Raw genomic sequence first — 12,100 nt, 5'->3', positions numbered from 1 at the left:
TGTGGCGCCAGCACACCGGGTTCTAGTCCCAGTCGGGGCACTGGATCCTGTCCCGGTTGCTCCTCTTCCAGTCTGCTGTGGCCTGGGAGTGCAGTGGAGGATGGCCCAGGTCCTTGGGCCCTGCACCCGCATGGGAGACCAGGTGAAGCACCTGGCTCCTGGCTTCGGATCAGCGTGGTGTGCTGGCCGCAGCGGCCATAGGGGGGAGAACCAATGGAAAAAGGAAGACCTTCCTCTCTCTCTCTGTCTCTATCTCGCTGTCCACTCTGCCTGTCAAAAAAAAAAAAAAAAAAAAAATAGAACTCCACTGGGGACACCCACATCCCTTGTTGGAGGACCTGAGTTTGGATACTGGCTCTTTCCTCTTCCAATCAAACTTCCTGCTATTGTGCACTATGGGAGGACCTGGAGGATGGCTCATGTGCCTGGGCCCTGCCACCCGCGTGGGAGACCTGGAGTAAGTTCTGAGCTCCTGGATTTGGTTTGGCCCAGTCCCAGCTTTTGTGGGCATTTGGAGAGTGAACCAGTAGATCAAGTACTAACTCTCACTCACTCTCTCTGCCTCTCAAATAAATGAAATATTTTTTTTAAAAAAAGAAGTCATATAGCTCTATTAGCTATATTATGCTATTAGTAAATTTTGTATAAATCTCTCATTTTTCTTTTTAAAAGCATTTGACTATTCTGTCCATTCCATCTTACATGTGAATTTGATGGTTATTTTATTAGGTACTCTGCAAAAAGTATCTCAGCTGTTCTATCAGCATTATATTCATTCCTTAACAAATATTAAATATTTACTCCAAGAAAAGCACCATGCAAAGTGCTGAAAATGTAGAAATGAATATGGGAGATAGGATCTCTGTCTTCACAGAGCTTGAATATAAAAATAAATTCAATCCTTCTCTCTTTTCTTCTGAAAAACAATATGTTCCTATTCCTTTTCATTGAAATCTGTATTCATGAATATATGCTTAGATTTTTGTTGACATTTAATACGTGTGCATTTTAATGGAGTATAGTGCAGTATTTCAACACATGTATGAGGCACAAACAGGTGAAATAAGGTAATGCAGCATAATTAGCATTTCCATTTCCTGATCTTTTTTCATTTTCAGAGTCTACCAGCTCCTCTCTTCTGGTTCCTGTGTCGTCATTGTTGATGTGTGTTAGCTTTTATTTTTGATTTTTTACAAATGTACTGCATGTGTATCATTCTATAAAATGTTCACCTAGTATTTCTTTATGTTATTTATATTATTGAGTTTGAATTTATTGTCAATTGATGATAGTTTAGAACTAGCTATGGATGAATTTATTTTGGAGGTCATCTCTTTTTTACACTTGAACTTTTAATTTTGAGCTGCCGCCTTTTTTTAAGATTTATTTATTTTATTTGAAAGAGTTACACAGAGATAGAAGGAGAGAGAGAGAGAGAGAGAGAGGTCTTCCATCCACTGGTTCACTTCCCAGTTGGCTGCAACAGCTGGAGCTGTGCCAATCCAAAGCCAGGAGCCAGGAGCTTCTTCCCAGTCTCCCACGCAGGTGCAGGGACCCAAGGATTTGGGCCATCTTCTACTGCTTTTCCAGGCCATAGCAGAGAACTGGATCAGAAGAGGAGCAGCTAGGACTCAAATTGGTGCGCATATGGGATGCCGGCACCACAGGCAGTGGGTTTACCTGCTATGCCACAGTGCCGGCCCCTAGTTGCCTTCTTAAAGCAATATAGGGTATATTTAAGTAGAAGATATGCATTAAATAAGAAGTATGGTTATCTTCTTAGACTGTACCTGTGAAATACATGAAATCTGTTCTCTTTATGTTAATAAAATAAAAATAGATTCTCATTATCAAGGAAGTAAAAAATTGAAATAATACCCAACGGTAGACATATTACATAGGAAAAATTTTAGATCATCCTACATTTTGACTCTTTGTCAAAACTTATTTCCTTTCTACTGAATTATTGTGATTTTTCTTTTTCCTTATAACTCAGAGAATATATTATAATATGCATAACTGTTTTATTAATCTCTTGGAACAGGGAAGACTTTCGAAGCCTGTGCGTTCTCATCTTTCTCCTATGCAGAGCCCCATCCCCTGTGCTGTTGGTCACGGTGCCCTCTCTGGTTTTCTCACAAGAAGCCTCCTGTTCTCCCGTGTGGAAAAGACCTGTCTTCTGCCGTTGTACCGCAGTTGTACCTCCTGTCGCCTCCCTCCGCCCTGGGGAGAACCTCCCCAGTTTCCCGCGCTTTCTCTGAATCAGATTTACCTAATTTTCCATCTTGGTTCCCTGGCAACCCCCTCACACACCTTTTTCCATCTCAAGTTGCGAGTTTCCAGCTGTGTCCTTTTTCACAAAAAGCTGTGTGGTTCTCCTTTTCTCTATCCTGCCATGTTTGTCAGACCCTCATCTTTTTCTGCCTGATACTTGGCCACAGACACAGGTTGAGGGCTGCCTTGGACTGCTCTCTCTGACCTTTAAGGCCTAAACTGAAAGACAGGGGTGTGTTCAATGAGTTCCAGCTTGGCTCCCAGTTCTAGCTTCTTGCTAACACTCACGGGAGGCAGCAGGTGATGGCTCAAGTGCTCAGGTCCCTACCACCCATATGGGAGGCTGCATTGAGTTCCTGGCTCCTAGGCATTTGGGGAGTGACACAGCAGATGAGAGTATGCTTTGCCCCTCTCTCTCCCTCCCTCCCCTTCTTCTTCCCCCTCTCCCTCCTCCTCCCGCCCTCCCCCCCACACTCCTACCCCCTATCTCTCTGCCTCTCTACAAAATCAAATTTTAACTTTTCCTTGTCATCTGGAAGACACAGTCTCACACATTTCCAGTTGATGTGTCTTGACAGCGCTGAGTGGGAATTGTTCTTCAGCCTTCTTGGAGATGTTTCCTTGACTTTCTGAGTCGGCTGGTATAGATGGAAAAGAAGACCCTTCCTTAGCACTCATATAGTAAAGGTTTGGCGTCTGCCATGTCTGGTCGGGGCAAGCCCGCATTCTTCAGGGAGGAGAAGGCCATGGCGGGGGGGACTGGTGCTTTCTGCCTGCTTTCCATGCCTGGTGCTGCCCTGTGTCCCCCAGGAAGCAAACGTGGACAGCTGCTGCTCGGTTCCATCAGGTGCATCTGCACTGCAGTTACAGGTCCTCAACACTAACTTTTAGTGGCGTTGTTGTTATTCTTTGTATATCTTTATAGACATGAGAGCAAAGTTGGGAAAGGCGACCTCAGGTTGGCTGGGGAGACACCGTGGATACTGGGAATCTCTTGTGCCGGTAAATCACACATGATGTGGCCGTGTGGACGGGCCACTCGGGTCAGCCAAGCAGGTGCTCCCCATTGGCCCCTGACAGCAAGCTCACAGCCAGGACCCATTCCATTTCATGGCTATAGAACCACTCAGGGATTGCGGTCTGGCCCTGCTGAGGCAACCGCAGGTGGGACTTGAAATTCAATAAATCCACATACAGCAGGCTAATTTTTAAGTTGTTAATGCCATATGGCCTGCAGACAATGTTGTAAATATCCAAATGGCCTTTGGCAGAAAAAAAAAAAGTTCCTCACCCCTGGTTTAGATGAACAGATTTGAAATTTAGAAAATGATAAGCTCACCAGGAATTAGGAGAGTCTTACTTACTCTGGTAAGTATTTCTGCCAGGAGACACTTCTCCAGGGGGTAACAGTTTCATTTTCCTTCCTGTGAACATCAACTGTAACTATAAAACCTTCCACAGCAGAACCTCACCCCGTCCGCATTGTCGCCTGTGAGATGCTGTCCGTGTCACCTGTGTACCACTAACACTCCCATTAAATAACCCCTATATGTCAGCTATGACTTGATTGTTTAAAACAACCAGTGTAGGCACTGATGACATTCATGGAGTTAGGAAGTGTTGATCAGATATGAGATGTTGTTCTACACGTTGATGAGGTCGGCATGAAGTTCTGAGAGCGAGACAGGTGAGGGTTTGAGCAGTGTTTTGATAAATGGCTGTCCCATCCGAAAACAGGTAGGGCCAGCGTTGTGGAACAGCAGGCTAAGCCGCCACTGCAATGCCAGCATCCGATGTCAGAGTATCAGTCTGAGCCTCAGTGGTTTGCTTCTCCTCTAGCTTCTTGCTAATGCATCTGGGAAGCAGCAAATCATGGGTCTCTACTACTCATGATTGACGTTCCACCTCAAATCAGGATAGAAACAAAGCTGTAGCAGCCCTCTGCTAAGCCACACTCTGCCCCTAACGCAGGGAGAGGTGCCACAGAAAGGGACCCAGTGGGTGGTGCTTGTGAGAATCATTCTATTGTCCATGTACCTGACACTGTAAAGTAGGAAAGTACAAACCAAAGAGGACAGTACTCGCTTTGTTGAGTGGGCACCTGACACCATGCACAAAGGAACGAAGCTGTGGTTCCCTCTTCTAAGAAGTGACAGACATCTGAGAAATGTCTCCCCCTTGCCCTAACTCCATGAAGCAGGCTGCTGCAATCCCGTGTTTTGTGGCCAAGGACTTTCAACATGACCAATAAAGCAGTTATATCGACCATGCAATTACTGTTGATGCCAGAGGACCCAGCCCTGCCCCCGCGCTGTCCACCTGGCTTAATGGTGTTCCTCCCAAGACTTGTTCCAGACCTCTCACTGGGGAGCTTATTCCCAAAAGGAAGACTTGCACTCAGCTATGAAAGTCCACTGACGGCACCAAGTCAAGAAATGGAAACGTTGAGAACAGTGCACGTATTTGACGTCAATGAAGATGATTTCACAAGGATGCTGTGAAGACTAGGTAGAGGCATAGGATGGATGGAAGTTTCCAGCAAGTAGGAAGACAAATAGCGTTCTCCTGGGTCAGTAAGAAGGCCGTGGAGAAAAACTAGTCATTCTGGGAATTCTTCCCTTTTCCTCCTTGACTTCCTGTGGTTGGAATGTGTTTGCCAGTAGACTAAGTGCAGATTGTCCTGTGGCATCACAGCCACACCCTTGCCTGGACAGGTGTGTCCAATAGTTGCTAGTGCTAGCTCATGGCCACAGCCATTCAAGTTACCATTCTCTTCAACATCCGTCCAAGGTTGGACTCCAAGACCAGATATGACACCATTAAAAGCAAAAAGAAGTGTGTGTGATACAAGGGCTGGGCACCGATCTTGAATTACTTTTAAGGAGCACAGTGAAATAAAATTTTTTCATGTCTGCAGATACCTAGGGAGATCACCAAGTGCCATCATTATAAATGTTCCTCCCAGCCTCGGGCAGTGAACCAGAGAGCAAAGCAGAACCTTTGGGGAATGTGGCTGAAAGGAAGGGCAGGAGCCAGGACAGAGGACAGAGGGGCATGCAGACCCCGGGAATACACAGACTCAGGCTCCCCGGGGTAGGCAGGCTGGGAAGCAGATGGCACAGACAGAAGCTGCCCTCTCAGCAGTCACAGAAGCTGAAGAGGTTGAAAATCATGGAAGCTGGATTGTGCCCCTCGTCTTGGGGGTGTGTTTGTGTGTACCTTACCACTCATATCCTCAGTAAATTACCAGCTCTGAGTGTGATGGCCAGTTCCAGGCCTCAGCTGGCCAAGGCCAGCTGTATTTGTCCTCTGCTGTGTGCCCTTGATTTAGGTTATTTAAAAATCTTGATTAACAGGTGGATTTGGGGAAGGGAGGCATTCAGCCGTCTAATCTCCTAGCTCACTGGGGCTTAGTGCGAAGCACCTGGTCATTTAGTCTTTTCTGTTGAGAGTAATTACTAAATGCAGTGAAGTCCCTTTCCAGCACACTAGGAATTGTCTGGTGAATGTGCCACAGTCTTTAGTGATAAGAGATCTTGTAAGACCACAAAGTAATCATTCAGAACAGTAGATCTCATTATAGATATAGATGGGCTAGGTGATTGAATGCATGTTCACTGGCTTCGAGAACATTCTGGGAGTTCACCTGAGGATATTCATTGGGGCCACTTATTTTCTTGACGTTTCCTTCTTCCTCTTGGATATAAAATGGTTGAGTGGTTTTTTTTTAATTCAGTTTTTGGAGGGCCCTGGATGATCAAATTAATGACCAGAAACCCCAAGACCCCTCCTGCTACACATATAGGGTAACACAAAAAGCTCTGTGATATTTTCAGGTTTCGGCAAAATCAGGCGCGTGACATATGGGATATCAAACCAAATTCGCCTGAAACCCAGAGCCATGATCCAGTTTCCCGAATTAGCGGGAGTGTCCCTGGGCATTTATCCTCAAGGAAGAGCAGAAAAGAGAGTAGCGATGGGCGCGGCGTCTCTACTTCCTGCTAACACGGAGTGGTGCGTTGGCCTTGGACTGAGATGTGAAAATGAAGTCAACACAGCAGTGTCTCCCAGAATGTGTGACTTACAGAGCAGCCCCAGATGCCCTCACCCCCTCAAGCTGGCCAGCACGGCCAGCAGTGGGCCGCGTGCACTTGCGTGGGACTCTGAACTTCTCCCGGTTCATCTTAGCACAGCTCCGAGCCTCGGCTACCCTCCAAGTTCTGCATCACCGTGCAGAGAAACCCATCTGAGACCCTCTCTGGATGTCTGTCACTCACACACTCCAGCCACTGGCCCCTGCATCCAGGCCCGGGAAGGAGCTGCCTGATGGTTTCCGTGCCCTGCAAAGCCTCATCCTGCGTGTTTGTGTGTTTTCAGGGAATATTACATCACCATGGTGAAGTGGGCGACCAGCACCAAGGTCGCGGTGACCTGGCTGAACCGGGCACAGAATGTGTCCATCCTGACCCTCTGCGATGCCACCACGGGGGTGTGCACAAAGGTACGGAGTGTGCGTGTGTGTTGGAGCGGGGAGGGGTGATAAGCACCGGAGGCAGGAGGCCTCCACGTCATTTGGAGCTAAGGGCTCCCTGGTGCCCTAAGCATCCGTGTGTGTCCAGCTCTCTGCTTTTGGTGCCACCTTGTGGATACATTAAGTACTGCTTTGAAAACCCAGGACCTTGTAGATTGCGGTTCGCCGCTGTTTGACAGAGGAGCACTCTCCTCATTTCCTAATTGATGTTCAAGGCAGGCAGGGGCTGGCCTCGGGCCACAGAGCCTGGGTGAAGTCTGCGCTCGCCCTGCCTTGCTCCATTTCTGCTGTTCTGTCTTCCTCGGGACCCAAAGCCAGATAGCCCTGGGGGTGACAGCCCGGCACTGGGTCTAGGAGCCTCAAGGTGCAATGGATCAATGGGTGGTTGGAGAAGGCTAACACCGGGAGAGAAATTGAAGACACATACAAGGGGCAAGGAGGAAAGCCCTGATGGGGCCATGCTGCTAAGTCACAGCCTGAGAAGCAGGTCCCCTAGGGTTATTTTCAATTAACACATTCAGGCAGCTCTTTCAGAAACTATTTTTTTGACCCGAAATTTTTAATTCTCCCACTGAGAGGGAGAATGGCTTGCAGAACAAGGGCCCTAGGGCAGCTGCTCTCCCTGTCAAAGTGGTTTCAAGGTGAGGCACAAGGGCTTGTTTCTGGGAGGAAAGAGTGGATGCACAGTCGAGCAGCTGGGGTTGGTTAGCATGCAAGCGTCAGGAACAGAAACCCTAATGATGACCCACGGGTACAAGAGCTGCTGCCCAAGGCCAAGCGAGCACCAGCCCCAGGAGCCTGGAGCCTAGGGTGTCACCTCATGTGCCAAACAGCTGTGTCTTGACATTCAGGATTTTATTTTTATTTGTGCCTCCTTTGCACAGCATTCTAAAAAAATTTTGATTAACGTTTTAACCCCTTTTAGAGGGGTTTGGCTCTAGCAGATCCTTAATCAGAACGACCACCTGGAATTTTGACTGAATGTCCACATGTAGGCACGTGAATCCTACAACAATGTGGCAACCCACGTTTGTCTTTAAGTGGGCACATGTCTGTCAGTGGTGGCCACCAAATGGGGGAAGTACCACCTGCTTCCTCAGGTTGTTTCCTGCTGTGGGTGTGAACTCATGGATGGGGGCCCATGGCATTCTTCTTGCTCAAGGACATGTGTATCTCACTCCAAGCCATAATGTGAGACAAAGAGGAGAGCCAGGGATCACTCACCCCCCACCCCAGACTGTGAGCCACAGCAGCTCTTCTGTACCTGGGCAGCCAGCATGGAGGTGAAGTGAAATTGTTTTCTGCGTGGTTGGTCACAGACATGACGCATCCCCCTTTCCTAATGCTCTTATTTCATTTCAGAAACACGAGGATGAAAGTGAAGCTTGGCTGCACAGACAGGTAACTGCTCCAGGCAGGTGTTCCCATGAGCACCTCCACCGCACCACCTCTGGGGTGGTTCTCAGGGGTTTTGCAGTAGCAGAACCATGTCTGAAATTAAATCACACAGAGAGAAGTACATGCAAGGTTGTAGCCCTGGTGCTCCCTTTCCATAGCCCCCCCCCCCCACAGGCACTACTAAAGGATCTTGGACTTCCATGGAAATACTACATTTAAAAAAAGATTTATTTATTTTAAAGGCAGAGTTACAGAAAGAGAGGGAGAGACAGAGAGAGGGATCTTCCATTTGCTGGTTTATTTCCCAAATGACCACAATGCCTGGAGCTGAGCCAGGAGTTTCACCTGGATCTCCGATGTGGGTACAGGGGCCCAAGGACTTGAGCCATCTTCCACTGCTTTCCGAGGCTGTAGCAGAGAGCTGGATCAGAAGTGGAACAGTTGAGACACGAACTAGAGACCATATGGGATGCCGGTGTCGCAGGCAGTGACTGAGCCCGCTAAGCCACAACACTGACCCCAGGAATACTACTCTTTAGAATGTGCAAGGCATCTTCAAAAACCTCATAGGAAGTCCATGTTATGTAAAAACTGTACATAGATTTTAATTTCTTTGCACAAAAATCAAATTATCCTTTCGATCTCTTTTCCTTGAATGTTTTAAAGTCCCCGCATAGAATGTTTGGTGGGCCTCTGCTCTCAGATAACATTCTTTTGGGGAATTCAAAATGATGAGTTTATAACAATTGCTTGCATATAATCTATGGTAAAACCAGAACTTGGTGGGCATTCTTATTGATGTGACATGGACTCCCTGAGATTCAGTGAGACCCTTCCCTAGGGACACAACTTCAACACTGTCCCCAAGAAGCTTTTCCCTAACTCAGAAAATGAAATGTTGCTTTGCAATATATTTTAGGAGCATGACCTGGAGAGATCAGGAGAAGCCTAGAATAAATCACTCTGTGACCAAATTTTTTGGAAAGTTAGACCAAAAGGAAAACCCTCAGCACTGATCTTTTCTTTTTTTTTTTTTTACTTTGTGTCTCTTTCTACATTCTGATATTATAAAGATTGGGTAGGTCCCTAAACCTGTATATATGAAATACATGAAATTTGTACACCTTAAATAAAATTTTTAAAAAATGTATGGGAATATTTTAGAAACACACACTTTATCCTACTTGATGGAATGAAAAATACCAGAAAATTCTATGGGAATAATCAAACTAGATTTGAGTCTCAAGGATTATGGTGGAGAGGCAGAGATGTGCTTTTTTACTGGAATGGTGGATTCCATGTTTGGAAAATACTGAAGCAGGACAAGACAGTGTCCACAGTGGCTCTCTGAGAACATTCTAGCACTCCAGCCACTCTGCCATATCTTTAATCCATGGAATTAGTCGTCTGTCACAGCTATCTAGTAACTCAGGAGTGCTAGCCTCCTACATGGAATCTTTTTCTTCTAAATGTATGCTTTTTCTGCTTCATGCCAGTTATACCCAAAAGGAAATAGTTCTGTCAGTATGGCTACTTTTGTTTCCCCATGTCCAAGTTTGTGCACCAAGTCCAAGCCAAGATGATATTACAAATGAGAGAGGATGTGGAGCCCTGAAATATTAGACTGGAAAGTGTTTGAATGCCACCTGGACCAAAGGTATAAGCACAAACGTTGAGGAATATTGTGGTGTTCATCTCACATCAGGTGGAATATCAGAGAGATTGGACTGAAAGGGTCATTTAAAAATCCATTACCTGTGGGGCCAGCTAATCCTCTGCCTGCAGTGCCAGTATCCCATGTGGGTGCTGGGTTCTAGTCCCAATTGCTCCTCTTCCTGTCCAGCTCTCTGCTGTGGCCCGGGAAGGCAGTGGAGGATGGCCCAAGTGCTTGGGTGCCTGCACCCACATGGAAGACCGGGAGGAGGCACCTGGCTCCTGGCTTCCAATCGGCTCAGCGCCGGGCATGGTAGCCATTTGGGGGGTGAGCCAACGGAGGGAAGACCTTTCTCTCCGTCTCTCTCTTACTGTCTGTCAAATTAAAAAAAAAAAATCCATTTCCTGTGTAGTCAGATGTTCCACCAAAAGCTATGAATCGTGGCAGTCACCATGTCAATTTAAAAAAAAAAAAAAAAGAATCACGAGAAAGACTATAACGTGACAAAGGCATAGCTAATTTTCACTGTTAGCCTCAACAGCTTTTCCTGCAAGATCAGGAGAAAGAACAGGGTGCCCACACTCACGACTTCTCATCAACAGCGTGCTGGCAGTCCTCGCAGAGCAATTAGGCAAGAGAAAGAAAAGTTACTCAAATCAGGAAGGAAGAAGGAGAGTTGTCTATGGATAACATGGTCTCTCTTTATTTTAAAGATTTATTTATGTATTTTAAAGAGTTACACAGAGAGAGAGGAGAGGCAGAGAGAGAGAGAGAGAGGCCTCCCATCCGCTGGTTCACTTCCCCAATTGGCCACAATGGCTGGAGCTGCGCCGATCTGAAGCCAGGAGCCAGGAGCTTCCTCCAGGTCTCCACGTGGGTGCAGGGGCCCAAGGACTTGGGCCATCTTCTGCTTTCCCAGGCCATTAGCAGACAGCTGAGAGCTGGATCGGAACTGGAACAGCCAGGTCTCGAACCGGCACCCATATGGTATGTGTGCACTTCAGGCCAGGGCTTTAACCTGCTGCGCCACAGTGCAAAAGAAAGAAATCCTCATCTCATACTACCTACAAAAATAAACTCAAATAGGTTAAAGGCTTAAATATAAGACTTAAAAACTACTAAAAGAAAACATAGATGAAAATCTCTCTGACATTCGTATGAGTAATGTGTTTTCTTTTTTAATAGAAAGTCATGCAAAAGTAAAAAAAGACAAATGGGATTGCATCAAAGTAAAAAGCTCTGGACAGCCAAAGCAACAATCAACAAAGTGAAGAGACAACCCACTGTATGGGAAAAAAAGTTTGCAAACCATATATCTGATAGGGGGATAAATCCAAAACATACGAGGAACTCAAACAGCTCAGCATTAAGAAATCAAGTAATAGGATTAAAACAGGCAAAGAATCTGAACAGACATTACTTGAAATAAGGCACACAAATGAACAACCGGTATATGAAAAAAATGAACATCAAGCATTAGAGAAATGCAAATTAGGACCACAATGAGGTATCACCTCACACCTGTTAGAGTGACTACTGTAAATCAGATGGAAGATGTGTGTTGGAGAGGGTGTGAAGGAAAAGAAACCTTTGCATATTATTGGGATTATAAACTAGTGCAGCCATTGTGGAAACCAGTATGGAGGGCCCAGGACAAAGCAAAAATAGATGTATGTGTTCCAACAATACCACTTCTGATTGTATAACCAAGGCATACACAGTATGTTGAAGAAATACCTGTATTCATATATTCAATGCAACATTATTCACAAAAGGCAAAACATGGAAACATCCTTGGTGTCCACTACACGTGAAAGGTTAAAGAAAATGTGCTTTAAATACACAATTACTATTATTCAGCCTTAAAGAATTCCTTTGTGACAATGTGGAAGAACCTGGAGGACATTATGTTAAGTTAAATAAGGTGGGCACAGAAAGACACAGAATCTCACTGACAGGTAAAAATGTAAGATGGTTAAACGGATAGAAGCAGGGTTGAGGAGTGATTACCACTAGTAGGAGTTGGGGAAAGTGTTGGTCAAAGGATGCAAAATTTCAGTTTGACAACAGGAGTTAAGTTTAAGAGAGCTACTGTTCAATATGGTGATTACAGTTAACGACTGTGTTTGGGGCTAGCATCGTGGCACAGCTGGTTAAGCTGCCACCTGCAATGCCGGCATCCCATATGAGTGCCAGAACCTCAGCTGCTCCATTTCCAAGCCAGTTCCCTGCTGATGTGTCTG

The 12,100-nt window shown here is 46.0% G+C and overlaps 1 protein-coding gene across 5 annotated transcripts in view; it reads left to right on the top strand.

The window, feature by feature from the left end:
* DPP6 (dipeptidyl peptidase like 6) overlaps window positions 1–12,100 on the top strand; it is a 1,254,484-nt gene that overhangs the window by 1,124,364 nt on the left and 118,020 nt on the right. For all 5 annotated transcript variants that reach the window (XM_051857103.3, XM_051857105.3, XM_070077270.2 and 2 more), the window contains exons 11-12: window positions 6,652–6,775; window positions 8,168–8,206. In XM_051857103.3, coding sequence (XP_051713063.3) covers window positions 6,652–6,775; window positions 8,168–8,206 — 163 coding nt within the window. The remainder of the gene's footprint in view (window positions 1–6,651; window positions 6,776–8,167; window positions 8,207–12,100) is intronic.

The sequence above is a fragment of the Oryctolagus cuniculus genome, chromosome 7 (genome assembly GCF_051225735.1).
Source record: "Oryctolagus cuniculus isolate XC-2025 breed Fujian yellow rabbit chromosome 7, ASM5122573v1, whole genome shotgun sequence".
Taxonomy (NCBI): Eukaryota; Metazoa; Chordata; class Mammalia; order Lagomorpha; family Leporidae; genus Oryctolagus; species Oryctolagus cuniculus.
This window is presented reverse-complemented; position numbering and strand designations above follow the sequence as displayed.